General features: G+C 39.1%; 1 protein-coding gene across 2 annotated transcripts in view; it reads left to right on the top strand.

Annotated features, from left to right (window-relative positions):
- Positions 1-2600: 2600 nt before the first annotated feature.
- Positions 2601-23815, top strand: part of LOC104601391 (uricase-2-like) — a 37853-nt gene continuing 16638 nt past the window's right edge. Inside the window, exons 1-4 of one of the 2 annotated variants that reach the window (XM_010264690.3) lie at positions 2605-2984; positions 4720-4812; positions 6701-6776; positions 8181-8290. In XM_010264690.3, coding sequence (XP_010262992.1) covers positions 2781-2984; positions 4720-4812; positions 6701-6776; positions 8181-8290 — 483 coding nt within the window. In that variant the 5' untranslated portion in view covers positions 2605-2780. Of the gene's footprint in view, positions 2985-4719; positions 4813-6700; positions 6777-8180; positions 8291-23815 lie in introns of both variants that reach the window. The other variant, XM_010264691.3, reaches the window with a different exon arrangement.

The following is a 23815-nucleotide window of genomic DNA, read 5'->3' as shown; positions in this document are numbered from 1 at the left end:
CACCTCACACTGACCTCACAGATACATCCCACTGTGTATTGGGAACATCTTCCGTACTTATGTGTTATTATTTATAGCAGATGTTTCCAATACACAGTGGGATGTGCCTGTGAGGTCATTTGTGAGGCGCCCTATGTGAGGAGCAGATCCCAATTCGTTAGATTGGTGCCTCATAGAGCATACTCCACATGTGTCCTACAACATATCCCAACTGTGTATAGGGCTGTCAATGGGTTGGGTTTGGATTGGTTCGAGGTAGAATCGGTTTTGAACCGATAAGAAATATATAGGTCTTGGAACCGAACCAGCCCTTATAAGATCTATAATTCTAGACCTAGAACCGTACTGATCTGTTCTCAGGCCCACTGGGTCCAGCCCCATTATAATAAACCTACTGGAGAGAGAATTAGAAATATGGAAAAATAGCTGCAAATGGTTGCAGTGATTCGGGGCCTATGGGTAGTGACTGTTTGGTTGAAGAATAAGAGAGAGAGAGAGAGCAATAAAGGAGAAAGATGGGTTAAGAACAACGGAGAAGTATGCTGCAACTCAATACAAAATTCTGAATTCTACTACAAATCTACAAAAATTCAAAATGTTGAATACCCCCCATCCTATACATCAATGCTCGCCTATGGATTGGCATCAATTCCGAGCTGTCACCTACCTCAATTGTACGTCAGGCCTAAGAATTCTGACATTGGACTGAACCGTCATTCTCCCTCATAACAATAGGTGTACGGTCTTGAAAAATTCAATTGTTTTGAGTCTCTTGAACAGTTGAAATTTATCTTACTCATATAGAATAGGTAATATTTCCTTAGAATGGAACTTTAGGGACTTAACTACATTACTGAAGTTCTTGTAAACAGAGAGTTAAAGTTAGAATATGCAAAGCTGACCTGTTATCCTTCTTCTTATGATTCGTTTTTTGGTTTCAGACTGAATGAAGAACGGAGACGGTGAGAGTTTGAGAGAGAAGGGTGGTGCCACGGTAGTTCATTTTTGGCTTTGAATGGGAGGATTGAAAAAGAAAATAATGGAATGAAGAGAGACAATGAGATTCTCGGAGAGGAGAGTGAGAAACGGTGGTGTATTTGGTGCAATCGTCGACTGGTGAATTGCTCAGCTACAAAATATGGCATCAAATCGGGTCTAAATTGGTTGGGATTTGGGAATAAGGTAGTACTGATCCGTCAGTGATAGACCTTAAAACCAGAGCTGACCCAATTAATTTGGGTCCATTGGGTCAAGGCCCAACCCACTAACAGCCCTAACCGCTGTATTGGAAACATCTCCCAATGACAACGGGAGATGTTCTCAATGCACGCACATATGCATGTGGGGCGTTTGTGGGATACGTTGTGTGAGGCGCAGATGAGAGTACATGTGGGAGGACAGTTGGCAGTCTTTAGGGGCCCAGATTTGAAAAAACTTTAGCTGTTAGGGGCCAACAGTCTTTGCTGTTGAAAGAATTTCTAGAAATGGCACAGTACCACGAGAATGGGTAAATTAATAATTATATATTATTTTATTTTTACTAAAAACAAAAGCTTGGGCGTGAATAAATGAACCACCCAAAACATGCCCAGTCCAGAGATTGTCTAGTTGGGCCCCAACAGCCAAAAGTAACCCGTAGATTTGAACTCTGTGGAGTGTGAGTAGGATGCGCTCTATGAGACGCCAATCTATCTGTTATGTACTGGCACATATGATGTTGGAACGGTTTTTTTTGTTGGAATAGATTTGGATTCTCCCACTCTGTCGACATGGCTTGATAAAAACGGGCAACACAAAAAAACATGCCCCACACTACGAATCGAGATTTGCTTAAGATAAGGTGCTCACAACACATCTCGTCGTGCATTGGGGATATCTCCAATAAATAACAATTTAGGAGATGTTCCCGATGTACGGCTGAGATGTGATGTGAGTTTGTGAGGAGCGTTTTCGGATTCGGACTCCCCCATATTACGGAATGGGATCTGCTCCTCACGCTTGAGCGCCTCATATGCACATCCACCGTGCATTGGGAACATCTCCTGTAAAAAATAACTTATAAGTATTGGAGATGTTCCCAATACATGATAGGATGTGCGTGTGAAGTGCATATGAAGCGCCTTATGTGAGGAGTAGATTTGGTCTCCCACGTTACATTTGCAATGTAATGGGTTCTGTTCTTCACAAATGAGCGCTTCACATCCACTATACATTGAGAACATCTCCCGTGAATGATGACTAATAATTATAGAAAATATTTCCAATGAATGATAGGATGTGCGTATGAGGCGCCAGGTGTGAGGAGCAAATCCGGCAATGGGCGGATTAAAAGCTAACGCCAGAGTGGTAGTTGGTAGACACGTCACGTCAGAATATCACAAGCCCCAAAGCTATCACCAACCGTCAAGTTATGATAGACGACAGATGTGGTCTGGTATGATGCGACAGCTTCACTTCAACGCTTAGGTCAAACTGAAGCTAAAATAATATTCCAATCTAACGGTTAAATAGGATCATCGCCATACAGTTAAGATTATCTTATCCGTCAAGCTGCAACGAAAACGATTCTTCTCCGAATACTTGTCGTTGTCGTTTGTCCACGTTGAAATCTAACAATGCTTCTGCAACACAAATACTTCGCAATCGGCTCAGCTTCCTTCTCAATCTCCTCTTCTCGTTGTCTATATGTAGAGACTCCGAAAGAAATTCCGAAAGCTTAGTCGAGCTGAAACTATCGGTTACTGTTTGTGTGAGGTGGAGTGTCTCTGAAACGGTCGACAATGGCGGATGAGATTGATGGGTTGAAATTTGAGCAGCAGCACGGGAAGTCGAGGGTTAGGGTTGCAAGGGTCTGGAGGAAGGAAGATGGTCGTCATTTCTTCGTCGAATGGAATGTTAACATAAGCCTTCTCTCCGATTGCCTGTCTGCGTATGGCCGGGGTAACAATTCCGATATTGTCGCCACAGATACCATGAAGAATACTGTAATAATCAATTCTATCCCTGTGCCTTATCCTCCTTTGTCTTAGATATTGTCTATTAATGCATGTGTTTGGTTGATAAGTTTTTAAACCATAACAAAGTCGGAAAATTCAGAAGTGCATGTAAGAAAAATTCCCTTCCCACTCCTTCCTTTATCAGGTTAGAATGGGATCCCCTGAATTCTGTGAACAGCTGCACATGGAAGATCTTCTATTTCTAGAGAAGCTAGCTAGATATAGTGGTGGTTTTATTACCTTTGTACTCGGATGAGTTTGTATTGTCTCTCCTGGCAAAACCAAGAACAAATATTTTATGAGGTTTCTATTCTTTCATTTTTATAATGGATTTCACTAATTTTATTAGTTAGTATTAATGGGTATTTCGATGGGACTCTCACATCTGGATTCTGCCTAGAATTTGAGGCGAGTTCCAATTCTACATGCATACTTTACATTCAATTGTATAACCGAATCTGCAACCCAAATCTAGGACTCTGAATGGGTGGATTTTGGTGGAATGATCAGAACCTTCTATTCAGATTTTTCTGTTTGGTTGGATTTTAGAATCAGGATATTAAACTTAAGCTGACTGCAGAATGCCATCGGAGCACGACCTCAGGCTGGGGCTAAATTGAATTTGGCCTTCTTTCAACCTCCTCAAAATATATTTTTTGGCACTAACGTTTTTTATTGTAATGAAAAAAACTATTTTCTTTCTAATGGAAACTAAGAAATTGAGTTACTGGAAAGATCTCCAATCTGGTCTCTGTACACCCCCTATAATTTGGTAGTAAAGTACATCAAATCATTAAGGTATTTTCTTAGTTTCATAACTTGTTTCTTTAGGAAGAAGATAAATAATCAGTCGCAAAGTCAGATTTCTTACCAATAAAATGAAGCTCCACCCTATAAACTGAATTTGGCAGTTATGCACTAGCTGTCACTGATTTATATACTGCTTGTTTGCCTAAGCTATGACTGCAAACCTTGAATGTGTTTGGTAAGAGGGACCAATTTGTTGACCCCACTTTCTCATCTTGCCACATCATCCGATTTGGCAAACCACTCCGAGAAATTGCATTTGGTAAAGCAATTCCTCAAAAATCAGCAGAGGAGTTAGTAACTCTCAATTTTTCGTGTTTAGGGGTGATTCTCGAAGATGAGGAAGATAGCTTCTGGAATCAGGGATTGATTCTTGAAATGATTTTTGATATGGCAGTGACATGCTCATTCCAATATGTGCAAACTCCTGAACTTTTATGGAGAGCAATAGTGCATGCCAGGTCAACATTATTTTACCAAAAACACTTAAGAGAAATTGAAGATTTCCAAAAGGCATCAAAATTGGTGATTCATGAGGAAGCAATATTTTGGAATTGATTTCTCTTTTCAAACACCTTTCTTTTAAGTTATCTAAAAAGAATATCCCTTTCACATCTCAGTTAGATGTCGACTACCATATAACTGTTATGCCAGCTAACTCCTATATCTGCAAGAGGTTCTGTATTAGTGATTTAAATTGGTTTTATTATTAATGTTGGATAGTAACTATAGTTTTGGCTCTAATTCCTAAATGAAAGTAAGTTCTTAGTATTAAGTACTTGATTTTCTTGTTATTTTCATCAGAACTTATTTAATTAAGTTCTGTTTGAAAAAGTGTTATCAACATTGTATTTTTTTATTGATTTTCTTGTTATTTTCATCAGAACTTATTTAATTAAGTTGCATAAAAACACAGGTATACGTGAAGGCAAAGGAATGTGTAGATGCTCTTTCAGTTGAAGACTTTGCAATTGAACTTGGGCGTCACTTTACATCATTTTATCAGCAGGTACATATCTTTTTGAAATCACAGCTACTGCAAATCTTTATGTTTATCAGTTTCTTTATATATGCATGCATGGGCAGATAAACATGTCTGTGACTATTTGGGTACAACCTTGTCTTTGTTAGGAGTATTGTAATTGGAACCCTCAAGGTTCAGTTTTCCTACTAGTTGTTTTTTCCTTTGAAAAGAAACAGTAACTGTTTATCAATTTCTGTTTCCTGATGTTATAAGCTTCGAAGTTTCAGTTTTTTCTTTTTATGAAAATCTTGGAAAGTTGGAATATATAATATTATCCAAAGAATTTTTCTGTGCCTTACAAGGTATTTTGATTTATGTTTAAAACCATAACAGTTCTATGATTTTCAATTTTCTCTGGAGCCAGATTCAGGTCTAAGTTAGGTTAAGTTGGTTTTAGGGTCAAAATAATGTTCAGCTAAGATAGGGCCTTGTGGAATTCAGTACATATTTCCACTGTGTTGGGAAAGAATAGGTATGTATATACTCTTTGAAAACATAGTTACAAAAACCAGCCAAGCATAGTTGATTGGCTTTGGAAACCCAGAAACCCGGACCATCTTCCCATATTTTCTCAACCTGTATATAGATGCATGTCATAAATGGTTAAAACAATTAACCATTGTTTTTATCGAACCATGTGAACTTCAATGGCTGGATGAGTTTGTAAGCTAAAAAAGACCAAAATAGGGTTGTGGCTGGGGTGCTCTGGAGTCATGAATTGACTTGGGATGGCCTATTGCTCATCCTGAAGAGCCTAGAACTCTAGAACTGGCATTCTTTCTAAGTCAATATCAGTCCTGGTTTAATACCATCTTTGGGAGATATTAGCAAAATACCAATCTCAAGTTGTAATTTTGTGAGTGTTTATGACATTCTTCTCACACTCATGATTATGGTTGCATTCAAAGCTTCAAAAGACACTTCTAATGCTACTGTTTATATCAACTACAAGGATCCCAAAGTTCTTTTCCCCTTTCTTTTTCATTTCCTTAGTGTAGCTATGCCTCCACCAGTTGTGAACCATGCTCTGGTGATGTGATTGTGCCTTGCAATTTTCATTTATTTTTCTTTAAATGAAAACAATTTAATCAAATAGCTAAACTTCTGATACTCCCTCATGTCTTTGTTGAAAACAATTTACAGCATCCTCATCAATCTCATGATTGCTGAAATCTGCAACCTTTGTGTTGTTCTTTTCAGTTTATCAATGATTTAAAGAAGCAAATGTAGGGGGTCTATTTAGTGGTTGATAGTTTATTATGGTGTCCTGAGCAGGTTTTTCTTTCTACTTTTTAATCTGTTTTCATATTTCTATTCTGCCAAATGTCTGTGGATCTTTAATGGGAGAACAATCAAATGATCAATATAGATAATGTTTAGTTATGTCAGCTACTACGGTGTCATTTATTGATTTATTTATTTCATTTTAAAACATGAAATGTCTATAAAAAAAGTTTCCTCTAATATGTTTTTACTCTTTACCGATAAAAAAGATTTCTTTTGCTAATTAAATTTTAAGATTAAAAGGAATTAAACTCAATAATGGTAGTAAGACCATTCCCAGATGTTGGTCCCAACTATCTGGGGTCTTTGAAGGGGTATACAAATTTAAAAGATCTAATGTCTGTTTATTTTTCTGATGTTCTTGTTAGAAGGATTTTGGATGATACAGAATAGCTTGTAAATCTGTAATATCCTTCTGCTTTTTAAATTGTAGGAGTACCAGAGAGACTTGTAGAGGATGGTTTAAATGAAATATAATGCTTCTCTTTTGCTCTTCTTTGTTCATCTTAATTGTCTCTTATATTTATTGTTTTTGAATTTGTAATTTTACATATTTGGAGAAAGTTAAAACCTTGTGTTTGGTATGTAGGTCACGGCTGCAATAATCAAGATAGTGGAAAAGCCATGGGAGCGAGTATATATTGATGGGCAACCACATGAACATGGTTAGTATAGTTATTCTTTTTTTTCAGTAAAAAAAGAAAAAAATATAGTTCTTATTTCTGATGGAATATACAGTAGTCTCTTGAGCCTATCTTATGGCGAGTGCTCCTATCAATGTTTTCCTTCTTACATTTTCATTGTGAAGGAATACTTGGGGAAATTCTGTACAAATGATCCAAGACATGATTATCTTACATCATAATCCTCCAAATCTTAGTCACATATTAGGCTGCAATGCGAGGCCTGCTTGTGCATCACATCCTTGAGATAACCCACTCATCCAAGTATGAGTGCCCATGTGTAAATTGCACACCAATGGCTTACCTCTACTAAATCTTTACCCCAAATCATGCCTACCGCATACTCTTCATTGTCAAGCACTATCATTGGATGCCTTCTATAAAGAAAGGGAAACGCGGTGCATCATCCAGGAACACTGACTGTAAATGCTTATGCTTTGCTCCTTTGCAGAGTTAAACATCAATATATCTGAGGAATCTTACTGGTCTTCTATTTATCTTGAAATTTTAATCCATTTGGGATGAAGTGGTGTTAAGAGGAGCCTTGACATTGGTCTAATAGTTTGGGACACATAAAGAATTGAGGGGTTTCCATGGACTTTTGTAGAATTATACAAGAGTACCTTTTTTGTTCAGAGTCCTTTATTATCTACTCTTTCTGGCAGATGAAAACTGGCCAAATATTTAGTATCCTGTTGTACATGACATCATTTTTTTTTCCGAATATTAGTTTGAAACAATCCTTATATTTCTAAATAAAAAAGATTCATTTAAATCAGGCACCCCAGTATCTAGAGAGATCACAATCTTTGTTTCACATTTTCATGCCTTCAACTGTTAAACATCTCCACTGTGGACCACATGCCATTATCAGTATTTAGCAACTATGGACAAAGCTTGAAGGCTCTCCAAATCTTTCCCAATTCCTTACCAGTTCACTCACAGTTAAAACTCAATGATCATCCCCCAGTCCAATAGCTGCACTTAATGCATTACATGACCTCTGACTTGCCAAAAGTTTCACCACTGAAAATATTACATGGTGGGATTCTGATGGTCTCATCTTTTGACTTGGATGGTCATGCCAAATCGTATTCGAATTTCAAGGTGATCACTTTCTCTTTGATTCCATGGATTTTCATCTTTGAGTATGTCATACGTTTTATTGTAATTATTTGTTCAAGTTGGTAGACCTTTTAGCTGAAAAAATATTGATTTTAAAATGAGATGAATATTATGATTCGGAACCTATGGTTATAGGATCTACTCCACCACAGTAGTTTGGGTTTCATAGTTTTGTCTGGTACTCCAGAATCCAGATATTTCATTTCTAATCCACAAATTACCTTATATAGCTTTATTTACACAATTATTTCCTTGCTTTAGGGTTTAGACTTGGATCTGAAATACATACAACAGAAGTAATAGTGAAAAAATCTGGTGCTCTACGACTGACTTCTGGAATTGAAGGATTGGCAGTGTTGAAAACAACAAAGGTAGGTTATCTTAACTATGGTGCAATCTTTGTTATCTGAACCAGGTGAGATATTTTGGTGAAGTTATTATTGCTAAATTTGGACAATTAGCCTCTCTCTCTCTCTCTCCCTCTCTTGCTTGCTCTTCTCTGTATCATGTATTTTAAAGTAATTTCTATGTTTTCATTTGAAAAATAATTCTCTCTTTTCTCAATGTGGGATTCTTTCTTTTTCTCTTTTGGGAATGAAGAAGAAGCTCTTGACATTCTCAATTGCGAACAAGGTCAGTTCCAGTGCCCAGAAGTCAGGCTATGGAGATGGAGCCCTTCAGTTGGGGAATTGAAGAACTTGGGTACTTCAAGTTCAGTGTGGATAAATGTCTATGGCATCCCCTTACATGCCTGGTGCTTCCAAACCTTTTTAGCCATTGGGGATGCATGCAGAAAATTAAGGTTTGTCAATTCTAGGACATTCACGTGGAAGAACTTGGTAGCTGCAAGTATCCTGGTTGAGGTGGAAGAGATTCACTTGGTGCTGACATCGCTGGTGCTTAATTTTGGTGGATAACTATGTGACTTGAGATTAGCGGTGGAAGGAACTTATCTGGTTAGGTGGCTAGAAAGATTGGTTTCGTAGGAGGAGGAGAGAGGTAGATTTTGTCGTCTGCCTGGTTTGAACCACTGGAAGTCAAAAGGTCTCATTGTCAAGGGAGGGGCAGAGGTTGAAGACAAAGGCTTTTTTGGAAATAAAAAGTTTAATCTTGATAGTGGGGGCGGTTCAAAGGCTTTATTAGGTTACCAAGGTGATGAGAAGGTGAAAAGGTGTGACGATGAGGAAATGGATGTTAGGATCTTGGAAATTGAAAATGATGAAGGGGGTTTTTTAATTAATGAAGCTGAAGAGGCAGGTCGGGCTTGTAGATGAGGCAATGGTTTAAACAGAGATAATCACTTGAAACCAAAGGGTGTTGGGGCTTTCTCCAGCCAATATTTTAATTAGTAAAAGGTTTTTAAGAGAAGAGGCTTTAAATTTAGAAGTTCAAACTTCCTCAAGAGGGTGAAGCCTTTATCGAGAATTGACATGGGGAAGAGAAGATTTGGAGAGGCTGTCGATTGGGTTTGGGAGATTCATAATTATGAGAGCCAAGGAGATAAGAGGACCGATGATGACTTTTGGGAAGGTAAGATTGAGGACAACAATTTACGATGCATTGGTTCTATGGATTCGTGTTCTAGTTCGTGGTGTTGTGAGGATCAGGTTTTGGCTTTGCCTGTGGCTGCTTCTAAACAATGGACAGATGGTGTTGAGTTGGCTCAGGTGGGGGTTAATGACTTGGATGTGTCTTTGGCTAATGGCGCAGGGACTCTTCCAGATGAGGTGGTGGCTGGTTTGGAGAAAGGGGAGGGCAGATCAGAAGTTTATGTGGGAAAAGGTGAAGTGCCTAGAGTTTTTTTTTTATTTTTTTTTGAGAAAAAGTTAATCAGATTTCATTAAAAAAGACAAGGGGTACATGAGAAGATGTACTAAATAAAGGAAAGAGAACTTAAACAGCAGAAACGCAAAATTACAAGGGGGGAAGTTTGTTGCTATATAAATTTTCTAGGTTTGCTCCAATTTTAGCTAATCCATCTGAAATATGATTCATCTCCCTCGGTATCCACATCAGATTAACATTTAAGTTTTCCAAGGAGTCTCTTGCCTCTGACAGATAATGACTCAACCTCCATGGACCCCCCTCCTTGTCTTTCAGCCATTTGATGGTATTGGCAGAATCTCCAACAATGGATAATTTCTGAATGCCTAAACTTTTTATTATTCTGATACCAGTGAGTGCTGCCATCACTTCAGCCTTTGTTGAGTCTCTGTTACCTATTGGGCCATTGAAAACCCAACAGATCAAACCCTGTTTATCCCTCAAAATACCACCTATCCCAGCTTTGCCTGGATTGCCTGCAGCACTTCCATCGAAGTTTAGAATCATCTCTACTTCAATATGAGGTATCTGTAATCTTTGGGTTGGTTGAGAGTAAGTTGGAGAAGCAAGATCATTTGGATATTTCTGTTAAGATCATTGAGAGAGAGGTCCTGAAACATCTCAGAGTTAGCAGCCCAAAAGTTGCAACAAAAGAATATATCTGAAATTAATTCTTCTAAAGATCTGGTTTTGTTTTCAAATATGCGCTTGTTTCTTTCCTCCAAATTCCCCACAAAACTGCATATACCACAGTTTGCCAATACACTTTACCTCTGCTGCTCAAGCCTGACCCATGCCACTGGTTGAGGAACTCCTGAATGTGCTTTGGAGAGATCCAACTATATCCAGTCAGGTTTAAGAAATGCCACCAAATCTTTTGATAAAAACTGCAATGAACTACTAGATGATCTGCAGATTCCCCTTCTCTTAGGCAAAGCACACATGCACGAGGAGAAATATAAGACCTTCCCAGGCTTTTCTTCTGAAGAAGATCACACGTATTTATTCTCTATAGATATGCTTCCCAGACAAAGAAGCAAACTCTTAGAGGAATATGACTGCTCCATACCTTCTTAAACAGGAAAGAGGAGATCTGATCACCTGCGATTAGAGCCTTAAACATAGATTTGGAAGAGAAAACACCATTTGGGTTGAGGGGAGGTGTAGACTTCTTTTAAGGTGAGGAAGAGGTTTATGAGGTCTGAGGTCTCAATTTCCCTTAGAGGTCTTCTCAGGTTCAGGGTCAAGTTAATATCAGCAGGTAAGGCTGGGATACAAGAGGAAACAGTTGAATCTTGGTCTGTGGAGAGATTGAAGATTCTAGGGAAAGATTCTGCTAGAGTGGTATTCCCCCACCAGAGATCTTTCCAGAATTTTATTTTATTTCCATTTCCCACTTTGAGTACCAGTGAAGTGGCTGAAAAGGAATGTGCAGTGAACTTGGAGAATGACCATAAGACTCAGGCTCTTGAGTTAGTTCAGTCTCAAGCTGAATTTGAGGAAGTTATGATCAATAGGATAGGAGTTGACTTGGGATGTAGAAGGAAGGTGGTTGAGATTGAGAAGATTGCTAACAGAGTCGTAGACACAGATGCTAAGAGTCCTTGAGAGTCAAGGTCTTCCCATATTGTGCATGTGACTAAGGCGTTTTCACAGTTGAAGGATGGTATTGTGGGGGCAGGGCCTACAGTTAGGTACAAAAGATTATTTAAGAGAAAAGGAAGGAAGCCAAAGGTGTTGGTGGCCGAGGAGAGCTGCGGGGTGGATCAAGTTTCTTCGGAAACAAAAACTACAGTGGTGGATGTCAAGGCTGAGGAGGAAAGAAAGGATGGTGGTTTCAACTTTAAGGAGGTACAGGCTTTGTTCCTTGCTGATAAGACGCTAAGGCAAGGATGTATGCCAATTGAATATCTCATTAACAGAGGTGTTGAGGTGGTTAAGAGGCTTGGTCTGTTTTTCTTGGGAGGGGAGGAGTTTTCCAGAAAAGCCTTTGAAGAATTTGAAAAAAGAATGAAGGAAAAGAGGGCAAGGAATGTCTTAGCAAGAGAAGGTGGAGAAATCTGGAACGAAGATGACTTAGGGCAGGAGGAAAGGTTTGAAGGGGAGGATTAGGGTGTGCTTTTTAGGGGGTCTCTGGAATTTTTACAGTCGAAGGTTTTGCTTTTGTTTTCTTTAGGGATGATGGTTTATAGGGGTGATTCTTTGTTGGGGTGGTAGTGGGTGCTTTTGGGTGTGTGGTTTTGCAGTTAGTTTGGAGTCTTTTGTCCTCTCGGGTGATTCCATATCACCTTCCTCTGTACTTTCTTTTTCTTGTTAATGAAATCATTATCTTTTATCCTTCAAAACAATAAAAAGAAACAATTCTTTCCAGAATGAGGAGAATACTAGTTTTATTTGACATGGTTACTGTTTAGAAACTAAGAATTAAAAAATAACAAACCACAACATATGAGAGAAATAAGAAGAAACAAGATTTTAACATGATTCAGCATGGTCATCTACATTCACAGGAGAAATACTTTACCATGGGAGAAGAATGCAAGAGGATTTGAAGAATGACACCTTTCTTCCTTGTACGCCAATTGTACCTTACGGCCTACATCTCTCTCACACAGTCACACTCATTCACACAGACTGAAAGACTAATATTGGCTTAAATAAGCCCATTTCAGATGCTTTCTCAGGTTAGCCACCTACAACTAAATTTAATTACAAACAATTTCTGCATAAATCCAGATTTACAATAAACCCCTTATACAAAAACAGAATTACAAAAATACCGAGACATACTCCAATACTCAAATATTTTACTCTTCATCATAGTACACAATTGAATAGTTAATAATATGAGTGGTCTTTCTTCCTTTTTTTCTGGCTTTAAAACTAGGTCTTTGCTACTTGACCTCAATAGTTTGCATTTATCATTTGATGTGTAAAGATATATTAGAAAAACATTAGCATTTAGTATCTGTTTATTAGATGGATTCTATAGATGTGCCTACTTAGAAGGGCGGTGATGTCAGAGCAGGAATGTCACATTTACCAGCTTAGCTGCATTAGTAATGGTTCAAAAGATATCTACATGTGTTCTTCTCAAAATCATATGGAAGAAATAACATAATTTTTTTAGGGTAAATTACAGATAGGTACCCTGTATTTTGGGGTAGTGACAAATAGGTACCCTGAACTTTCAATTGTAACACTTGAGTACCCTGAACTCTCAAAAATAGACGCTTGGGTCCATCCATTGGTATTCCATCATTACATAATGCCAAAAATACCCTTCTCATGTATCTCTGAGATCATTCTCAGGTAACTGAACGTCTCCCCATGATGGCGTTCCCACATGGACAGCAAATAACAGATTCAAATTGTCTGGCGATGGCATTCTCTAGTGATGATTTTACTCCACAGAATGATCTTAAAAAATACACAAGAAGGGTATTTTTGACACTTTGTAATGTTTAATTGACGGAATACTAACGGATGGACCCAAGTGCCTATTTTTGAGAGTTCAAGGTACTCAAGTGTTGCAATTGAAATTGTGTTTTTTTTTGGAAAAAGGTGAAGTAATTTATTCAGAATAAAAGAAGATTACCAGGCCCAGACCACTAGATCTACCTGGGCCCAAAACAGATTACAGGTACATCCATGATTTAGTGCAAAATAAGTGAGATGCATTCTGATTTTTAAATTCCTCATTCATCGACACCTAGGAACAAATCTTACCCACCGCTTTCTGCACTACTTCCGGGCTTTTAGATTGATCACAGAAGATTCTGTTGTTTCTTTCAGTCCAAATGGACCAAAGAACAGCTTGCGGAATGGTATTCCAAACAAGGTTTCCTTTCTTACTGAGACCCTCCATTCTCCAACACATTAGCAGCTCCTTCACAGGTTTTGGCATAGACCAGCAAATCTCCAACTTCTTGAAAAAATGTCCCCAGATTGAAAAGGAAACCAAACAGTGGATACACAAGTGCTCTATAGATTTTGCACAGTTTCCACATAAAACACAAGAGGGGTCTAGAATCTGAACACCCCTTCTCTCCAGGTTAATCCTAGTCAAACATTTACCCAGAGCCATTGTCCAAACTAGGAAGTTGACCTTGGAGGGGCAAGTTGGATTCCAAATCTGCCTAGCAAGGAAGTTCTCCTGGCCTGAACTGCACACCTTAAGAAAAAGGGATTTAACTGAGAAACTACCATCTGCATTCCACTTCCAAGACCATTCATCTTCCAAACTCAAATCAATCCTTTGATTTTGAAGCAGCCCCAACAGTACCACATACTCTTCCACTTCCCAATCCAACAAATTCCTCCTACAGAGAGGGGTCCAAATGGTGGAATCCCCAGAGATGCAAATGTTATCAGCAACTGAAGAATCTTGATTCACTGCAATTTGGAACATACGAGGAAAGGCTTCAGCCAAAGGACCCTCCACACACCAGGCATCCTTCCAAAACTTGATTCTGTCCCCTTTACCAACCTTAAAACTGATCCCGTTCATGAAAAGAGTGTTGTACTTAGAGATGCCTGCCCAAAGAGAATTACCCCCAATTGGATGAGGATCTAGAGTTGTCCAATCACCCCATACCACTCCATACTTCGCCTTAATAAGACTCCTCCACCATGCATTCCTCTCAAAAGCAAATCTCCATAACCATTTACTGAGAAGAGAAGATTTAAATTCTTTCAACTTCTTGATTCCCAGTCCACCCACATCCTTAGGAAGGCACACTTGCTCTCAACCCCTCCATAAGAAGTTCCTTTGGAGCTGTTCCAACCTATTCGCAATTTTGTTTGGGATTGGAAAATTCAGGATACCTATTTGTCACTACCCCAAAGTATAGAGTACTTATCTGTAATTTACCATTTTGTTTGTCATCTTCTTTATCCTTTTCTAATTAGGAAGAGAGATTGAAATTTTCTGGCTTTTCTCTAGAGGAAATGCACTATAAAGAATATATGGGAATTCCTGGTCAAATCTAGCATTTCTCCTATTTGATACATGGACTAAATTGTGCACGCCATTTCCTCATGTGACTAAAGAATTTATGGACCATTCTGTAGAAGATTCCTAAAAGACCCATCTAGAAAATCTTTTCATTGCTTTAGGACTATGTTTATCATTTTCTTGTACAGGTTCAAAAATAATCCAGTGTTTGTTAATGCATATATTAATGCCACAATCTTAAACAATGCCAGCTTCATAGTGTGAAAAGTGGTACACCAGAGCTATAATGGAGTTTGAACCAGAAAAGAAAGAAAGAAAGGCGAGAAGAGTGGAGAGAAAAGAGAGAAGAGAGAAAAAGTATCGATTTGTTTTAGAGAAGGAGACTTCATAATCCTCTTTTAGCAGTTGGCTTGTGAAAAACTTTTAGTTCGGCTTGGTCTAAACCAAGCTTCAAGCTGAACTCAAGCCCAATATATAGGCTTGTTTTCTAGTAGAGTCGAGATCGTGCTTAATATAGTTCAACTCATAAGGCTTGTGAGCCTAATCGAGCTTTTATATATAACAAAAATATTATGCATATAAAAAATAGTATACATAAATATATATAAATAAAAATATTATAATATTTTAGTTTTTATTTATATAATAATAACTAGTTTTTGTAATTCTTAAAATTTTTTATATGTAAAATAAAAAGATAACTTGTTATATTTATAATTTTTAAATTTTATAGGAAGCTTGGCTCACAATTGAGGTCAAGCTTACGAGCTTTTGAGTCGAGTTGAAATCGAGCTCAATTGTCTGGCTTGAACCAAGTTCAAGCTCAAGCTCGAGCCTGATGGTTTTCTGTGAGCCAAGCTCAAATAAACAAATATTCAGCTTGGCTCGACTCGAATCCACCCCTATATATTAATAATAAAAGAGCTGAATTACATATATGCCCTTGTTTATGATAAATAATGGATAGGAGCGTCCAGAACATAAAATAAAAAGACCTTTCTATCCCAAGGCCCAATACACCCATAAATACTATTCTTTTAACACTCCCCCTCAAGCTGGAGTATATGTATCATATAGACCCAGCTTGTTAGTGATGAAATCAATGTGAGGACGATTCAAGGCCTTGGTCCATAAATCAGCTAACTAGTCCCTTGTCTTCACAAATGGTGTGTCAATGTCACCACTTTGAATCCTTTCTCTAACGAAGTGGTAGTCCACCTCAATATGTTTTGTCTCTCATGAAAACTTGGATTTGATGCAATATGGATGGCACCTGATTATCACAGTGCAAGTGTATAGGAGTCTTCACTGGAATTCCAATTTCTTGAAGAAGGCTCTTAAACCACACTAATTCTCTTGTTGCTTGACTCATGGCTCTGTACTTAGCTTTTCCACTTGATTTAGCTGCAACAATTTTCTTTTTGCTCTTCTAGGAAATGAGATTGCCACCTAAAAACATACAACACCCTGTAGTTGACCTCCTATCTGTTGGCAATCCAGCCCAATTAGCATTTGTGAATCCAGATATAGTCAAATGACCATAATCTCTATAAATGATCCCCATACCTGGGTACCCCTTAAGATACTTTATAATTCTGTGGACAGTTTCAAGATGTGGGACACGTGGAGAACTCATAAATTGACTTACAACCCCCACTGTGAAATAGATGTCTGGATGGGTGATAGTTAAGTAATTCATCTTCCCTACAAGTCACCTATATTGCCAAGGATAATCAACTAACTCCCCCTGATCTGAAACAAGCTTAGTATAAGGATCTATGGGTGTAGCAACTGGTTTACATCTTTCCATGCTTATCTCTTCAAGTAGGTCCAACGTATACTTACGTTGTGATAGAAAGATCCTTGTGGCTGATCTCATCACTTCTATTCCAAGAAAATATCTCAATTTTCCAAGATCTTTAGTATGAAGTTTCTCTTGTAGAAAGTGCTTCAATTCACTGATGCCTTGTGAGTCACTCCTTGTGATAACAATATCGTTTACATAGACAACAAGGATAATAATACCACCATCAGAGATCTTGCTAAACATTGAATAATCAAACTGACATCTGTGTAGGCCAAACTCCACAACTGCTTCACTGAATTTGCCAAACCAAGCTCACGGAGACTGTTTTAGGCCATACAACACTTTCTTTAACCAGTAAATGATAAGTCGCAACCAAGTAAATAACCACACGGACAGAGGTGATCTTAGCCATTGGAGAAAAAGTTTCACCAAAATCAACACCATAAGTCTAAGTAAATCCTTTTGCAACCAAGCAAGCTTTAAATATCTCTATTGTACCATCAGGGTTCATTGCATATACCCATCTACATCCCACAAGTTGCTTACCAGAAGGGAGAGGAACTAAATCCCATGTGCCATTTTGATGAAGTGCCAACATTTCTTCTTCCATAGTTGTCCTCCACCCAGGATCAGACAAGGCTTCTTGTAGGGATTTAGGAATGGAGACTGCAGAAAGGGATGTAACATAAGCAAGGACAGAAGGTGATAATGACTCATAAGAAACAAAGTGACTAATAGGGTGTCTTGCACAAGAACGCTTACCTTTCCGAAGGGCAACGAGTAAATCAAGGTCTGAAGCTGGCTACACAACTGGAGTAACAATAGTAGTAGTAGAGGGGCGGGACATGCAAATGAAAAGGCAGTTGATGTTGGAGCTGAAGCTAGTCACGTCCTTAGATACCCCTATTGAATAGGTGACATAGGAAGAGTAGTACCAGTGGCCTGTGGAGAAGAGTCACAAAATGGAATAGGAAGAGGGAGAGACTCACCTAGTGGAGAAGGAAGCAAATAAGTAGATGAGAAATATGGAATAAGCTCATGAAAAGTAACATCAGCACTAATAAAGTGGTGACAAAGAGAAGGACTATAACACTTGTACCCTTTTTGAGTTTTAGAATATTCCCAAAAGACACACTTGATAGATCAAGGTTCAAGTTTGTTACATTGACGACCAAAAAGATGGGCAAAGCAAACACTTCCAAAAATATGAGGTGGTAAAGCAAACAAAGGAGCATCAGGAAACAAGACAGAATGAGGTATCTTATTTTGAAGAATTGAGATAACGAGCGGTAAGAACAACATCACTCCAATAAATCTTTGGCACATTCATCTGGATAAGGAGGGCATGTGTAACTTCTAGCAAATGGCAGTTTTTGCGTTCAGCTGCACCATTTTGCTGTGGTGTATCAACACAAGAAGTCTAATGTATGATTGCATGCTCATTGTAAAATTCAGTAAATGGTTTAGAACTGTCAGATTGAATAACACAAATAATAGAGCCAAGCTGGGTTTTAATTTCCATAAAGAAAGATTTGAATACAGAAAATAATTCAAACCTCTCCTTTGACAAATATAACCAAGCTACTCTTGAAAAGTCATCAACAAAAGTAACAAAGTACTTGAACCCTGTTAATGTTGACTGTGTAGGGGTAATTTTGTCTTTATACTTATGTTAAGTTGCTGATGTGTAAAGTTATGTTAGTTCTTGTGTCCCTCACTTAAGTAGGGATTGATTTTCTCTCTTGTTTGAACCAGAGCTTTCTCCCTCTCTATTCTCTTCTCTTCTTCTTCTTCTTTCTCTTATATCTACTGTTACCATTCTAACAGAATTCTAAGGCAGGTCGGATTCTAATATGGTATCAGAGCCTAACTAAGCAAATCGAAACTGCCCAGAATTCTGTTCTTCACGCACCCAGTCTAGGGTTTTCTCTTGTTTTCTTCGCCATCAGTTGGAGATAAGGGAAGGGGCTGAAAAGGAGTGATCGCCCTCTTCCCTTGGAGGTTTCTATGCCTCCAGTCGTGTAGTTTGTGGTTGGTTGCTGTGGTTTGTAGGAAGCCCTCCTCTAACCGATGAAGAGAAGAGGACTGATTCGTGTGATGCAGTGGGTGTCGAGTATAGTCTGATTTTCTGGTGATTAGGTAAGAGGTTTTTATGCAGTTTTTTTATTGTGAATCAAATGATGAGTGTGTTTCAGATCGTATGGTGGGAATTCAGGTTGTAGTGTGTTAGGGTTTATGCAAAGTTCAGTGTGATTTGAAGGGGGAGTGATCCTCAAACAGTGTGGTGAGTTTTCAGGTAGTCGTGTGGTAGGGTTGTGGTGTAGAGAGTGCAGTATTCAGCAATAAAAGTGCTGAGAATAGTGTGGTTCAATGTGTAGTGTGGTTTAGTGTGAAGTGTTCAGAATTCAGCAATGGGAGACAACAGTGATAGTAAAACTAGTGTGATGGTCCCTACTGACTACCTAAATGTTCAGATGACCTCTATTAAGTTGAATGGAGAAAATTATGTACCTTGGGCAAAATCTGTAGAGGTCTTTCTTAAGGCAAAGAAGAAAGTGAAACACACAAGGGAGGAAAAACCATCTACTGACTTTCATGAGTATGATGACTGGGAACAAGAAGATGCACAGATTATCACATGGTTATGGAATAGTATGGAACCCAAGATTAGTATGAATTTCATGTTTCTTGATACTGCCAAGGAAGTGTGGGACTATGCTAAGAAGTTGTATTCGAGTCAAGACAACGCAAGTAGAGTATATCAACTGTATCAGGAATACTTTAATTTGCAACAGGGTAATCAGAGTCTTGAGGAGTACTATGCTAGTATGAGAAACATTTGTAATGAGTTGAATGTGTATCACCCCCTCACCTCTGATGTTAAAATTCAGCAATAGCAGAGAGAACAACTAGATGTGACCCGATTTTTTGTGGGGCTGAAGTCTGAATATGAACCAGTGTGGGCACAGATACTAGGAGGATCAGCTTTCCCTTTCTTAGAAGAGGTGTTTGCTCGACTAAGGAGGATTTCTATTGGATCTACCAAGAACTCTAGTGCTCCTGATAGATCAGCCTTTGCAGTATCAAGGAGTCGTGGTGTTAGAGGTGGAGCTCGAGGAGCTCAATCTGGTCGTAGTGGTAGTAGTGGACCGGTATATGGTCGTAGTGGTGGTAGTGGACCTACGTATAACCGTGGTCGTGGTCGTACTAGAGGTCGAGATTCAGGGGAGTTCGCGGCAGAGGACGTAGTTCAGGTCCGAGGAGATGTACACACTGTGGTATGAATGAACATACCATTAATTATTGCTATGATTTGTATTGTCCACCTTCAACTTGTACCAATCATGCCATGACCAGTGATAGCAGCTTCAAACAGGAGAGCCATTTAGTTGATCAAGTGCTCCCTACATCCACAGATGTTCCCGGGAAGGAGATGATGAGTGTCCCTCGTGATGAGTATGAGAGGTTTGTCCAGGCCACATCTCAACAGGACACAACCACTCTTGCACACTCAGGTATGGCTTGTCTGGCATCCACACCCAATCCTTGGATTATTGACTCTGGAGCCTCTGATCACATGACTGGAACTCTAGGTGTGTTTTCTTCCCTCTCTCATTGCCCAACATCACAATCAGTTACCCTTGCTAATGGTTCCACATCCTCTATTTGTAGTGTTGGTAATGTTAACATAGACCCTTTCTGTTTAACCTTATGTCAGTTAGTAAGTTGACCAAGTCTCTTAATTGCTCTATTACTTTTTACCTTTCTTCGTGTGTTTTTTAGGATCTCAAGACGGGGATGAAGATTGGTGGAGGGCATGAAGTTGGTGGACTGTATTATCTTGACGGTGGTGGAAGTACGTCAACAGCTCTCCAGTCATCTCTTTCTCCTCTCCAGTGGCACTGTCGATTTGGTCATCCTTCGCTGAAAGTTTTGAAGTCTCCCGTTCCTTCATTGAGTCATCTTTTTGTTTTGGATTGTGAGTCGTGTCAGTTGGGGAAATATCATCGTGATCCTTTTAGTCCTAGGGTTGATAAGCGTATGCCAAGTCCTTTTTCTTTAGTTCATTCAAATGCTTGGGGTCCTTATAAAGTAATGTCATACAATGGGTATAAATACTTTGTTATTTTTGTTGATGATTATTCAATGATGATGTGGCTTTATTTAATGAAAGAAATGAGTGAATTGTTTGCCATTTTCCAAAAATTTTATGCTGAAATTCGCAACCAAAATGGTGTCCACATTAAAATTTTTTGTTTTGATAATGGCCGTGAATATTTTTCTACATCATTTCAAGAATATTTGGACCAACATGGCATTATTCATTAGACTTCATGTACCTACACCCCACAACAAAATGGGGTGGCTAAGAGAAAGAATCGTCATCTTTTGGAAACTGCTCGATCCCTCATGCACCACATGAATGTACCCAAATCTTTTTGGAGTGATGTTGTGCTTACTTCTTGCTTCTTGATTAACCGGATGCCCACATCTATCCTTGATGGTCATTCTCCCTTCACCACTTTGTTTCCTATCTTGTCTCCATTTCCTCTTTCTCCTCGGGTTTTTTGGTTGTGTCTGTTTTGTTCATAATTTGGGACCAGGAAGGGACAAGTTAGATGCACGATCCATTAAGTGCATCTTCCTTGGCTATTCCCGGACTTAGAAAGGGTATAAGTGTTATCATCCTACTTCTTGACGTTCCTTTGTGCGTTGATGTTACTTTCTTTGAGTCCACTCCGTTTTTCTCGGGGTCAGGTGATGTTTCTTCCTCACCACCTCCTCTTCCCCTTCCAGTTGCGAATTCCATTCCATTTGTTCTAGCTATGACCAAGTCTTTGCCTCCGGTGCCACCACCTGTTGAATGGCCACCTATTCATCAAGTGTATACACATCGCCAACATGTACCGGCTTCTGCTCTAGTTCCATCATCGTCGACAGATCCGACAGTTGGTCCCACACCAGCCCTAACCCCAGTGTCTGAACTTCATCTTCCCATTGCCTTGCGGAAAGGTAAATGCAGTTGTACCCTTCATCCTATTTCTAATTATGTTTCTCTCACTCACCTTTCTGCTTCCCATCACCAATTTATCTCCTTGTTATCCTCTATTGTTGTCCCTAAGGATGTCCATGAAGCTCTTGCCTCTCCAGGGTGGCGTTGTACAATGGAAGAACTCTCCGCTCTAACTCATAATCATACATGGGACCTCACCACACTTCCTCCTGGTAAGCAGGTTGTCGGTTGTAAGTGGGTTTACACTGTTAAGTACTTACCTGATTGTAGTGTAGAGCGGCTGAAAGCTAGACTGGTTGCCAAATGGTACTCCCAAACCTATGGTATTGACTACACAGAGACCTTATCTCCGGTTGCTAGGATTGGTTCACTTCGTGTTGTGATATCTCTTGCTACTATGTATAATTGGCCTCTCTATCAGCTTGATATCAAGAATGCTTTCTTACATGGTGATCTACCTGAGGAGGTCTATATGGAGCAACCACCGGGGTTTGTTGCTCAGGGGGAGGATGGTAAGGCGTGCCGACTAAAGAAGGTCATTTATGAACTTAAACAGTTTCCTCAAGCATGGTTTGGTAGGTTCAGTGAGGTGGTAAAGAAGTTTGGTATGAAATAGTGCCAAGTTGACCATTCAATCTTCAGTCATGACTCTCAGGCTGGAAATATCCTATTGGTGGTGTATGTAGATGATAATGTTATTACCGGGAATGATAAAGTGGGAATTGATAAGTTGAAAACCTTTCTGCAGGAACACTTTCAAACAAAGGACCTTGGTAAACTAAAGTTTTTTGGGGATAGAAGTAGCAAGGTCTAAGCATGGTATTAACTTGTGTCAAAGGAAATATGTTCTTGATTTGTTGGAAGAAACAGGATTGTTAGGTGCTAAACCAGCTGAAACACCTATGGAAGCAAACACTAAGTTGAGCAATGATATGGGTGAAGAGTTTGAAGACCCTGGCAAGTATTGGCGGCTAGTAGGTAAAATGAACTACCTAACAATTACTCGGCCAGACATTTCATTTGCGGTTAGTGTGGTAAGTCAGTTCATGAAGAAACCTCGGGTTCCACATTGGGATGCAATTCTAAGGATTGTGAGGTATTTAAAGGGGGCTCCTGGTCGTGGTTTGATATATAGAAGTGGAGGAAAACTTGAAATAGAAGGATATACCGATACTGATTGGGCTGGTTCTATATCTGATAGGAGATTCACTACAGGCTATTGTACTTTTCTTGGGGGTAATCTGGTGACATGGAAAAGTAAGAAGCAGACAGTTGTGGCAAGAAGCAGTGCAGAAGCAGAATATAGAGCTATGGCACATACTACCTGTGAATTAGTGTGGCTGAGGAACCTTCTACAGGAGATGGGATACACTATTGACACTCCAATGAAGCTCTACTATGACAATCAGGCTACAGTCCATATCTCTTCTAATCCAGTGTTTCATGAGAGAGCCAAGCACATAGAGGTTGACTGTGACTTTGTGAGAGAAGGTGCTGAGTGGAGTGATAGATACTACATATGTTAACACAGGAAACTAATGGGCAAACTTGTTTACCAAAGGGTTGAGTCAGGGAAGAGTGGACTACATATGTAACAACTTGGGACTATATGATATATACTCACCAGCTTAAGGGGGAGTGTTAATGTCGACTGTGTAGGGGTAATTTTGTCTTTATGCTTATGTTAAGTTGCTGATGTGTAAAGTTATATTAGTTCTTGTGTTCACTTAAGTAGGGGCAAAGGAGTCATTTCCTGATTAATAGAAATATAAAACAAATCTGGCCGAATGGAGAGAGACTGATTTTCTCTCTTGTTCGAACCAGACCTTTCTCCCTCTCTCTTCTCTTCTCTTCTTCTTCTTCTTCTTCTTCTTCTTCTTCTTCTACTGTTGCCATTCTAACAGAATTCTAAGGCAAGTCAGATTCTAATAAACCCCAAATAAGACACTACAAGGCACAGACCCCAGACATCTGAATGGATTAACTGAAAAGGTTTAGACACATGACTCATAACTCGTGGAGGAAAAACAGCTTGATGATGCTTGCTAAGCTGACATGCATCGCACTCAAAATTGGTGTTGGACGGAAGTGAAGGAACCATGACATGAAGACTATGCAATTAAGGGGTTGCCCAACCGGTAATGAAGTTGAAAAGGAGACACACTAGAAGAAGACTGTAAGGCAGTAGGTCCTAAGCCACCTCGGGAACAACTTGGAATCTAAACTTCAGAAGGCCTTTAAGAGAAATAGAAATTGTTGATATAGCTAGTTTGCTAAACTCTCTTAATGAGGCT

The sequence above is a fragment of the Nelumbo nucifera genome, chromosome 2, assembly GCF_055504915.1.
Source record: "Nelumbo nucifera cultivar China Antique chromosome 2, China Antique-T2T, whole genome shotgun sequence".
Classification (NCBI taxonomy): domain Eukaryota; kingdom Viridiplantae; phylum Streptophyta; class Magnoliopsida; order Proteales; family Nelumbonaceae; genus Nelumbo; species Nelumbo nucifera.
This window is presented reverse-complemented; position numbering and strand designations above follow the sequence as displayed.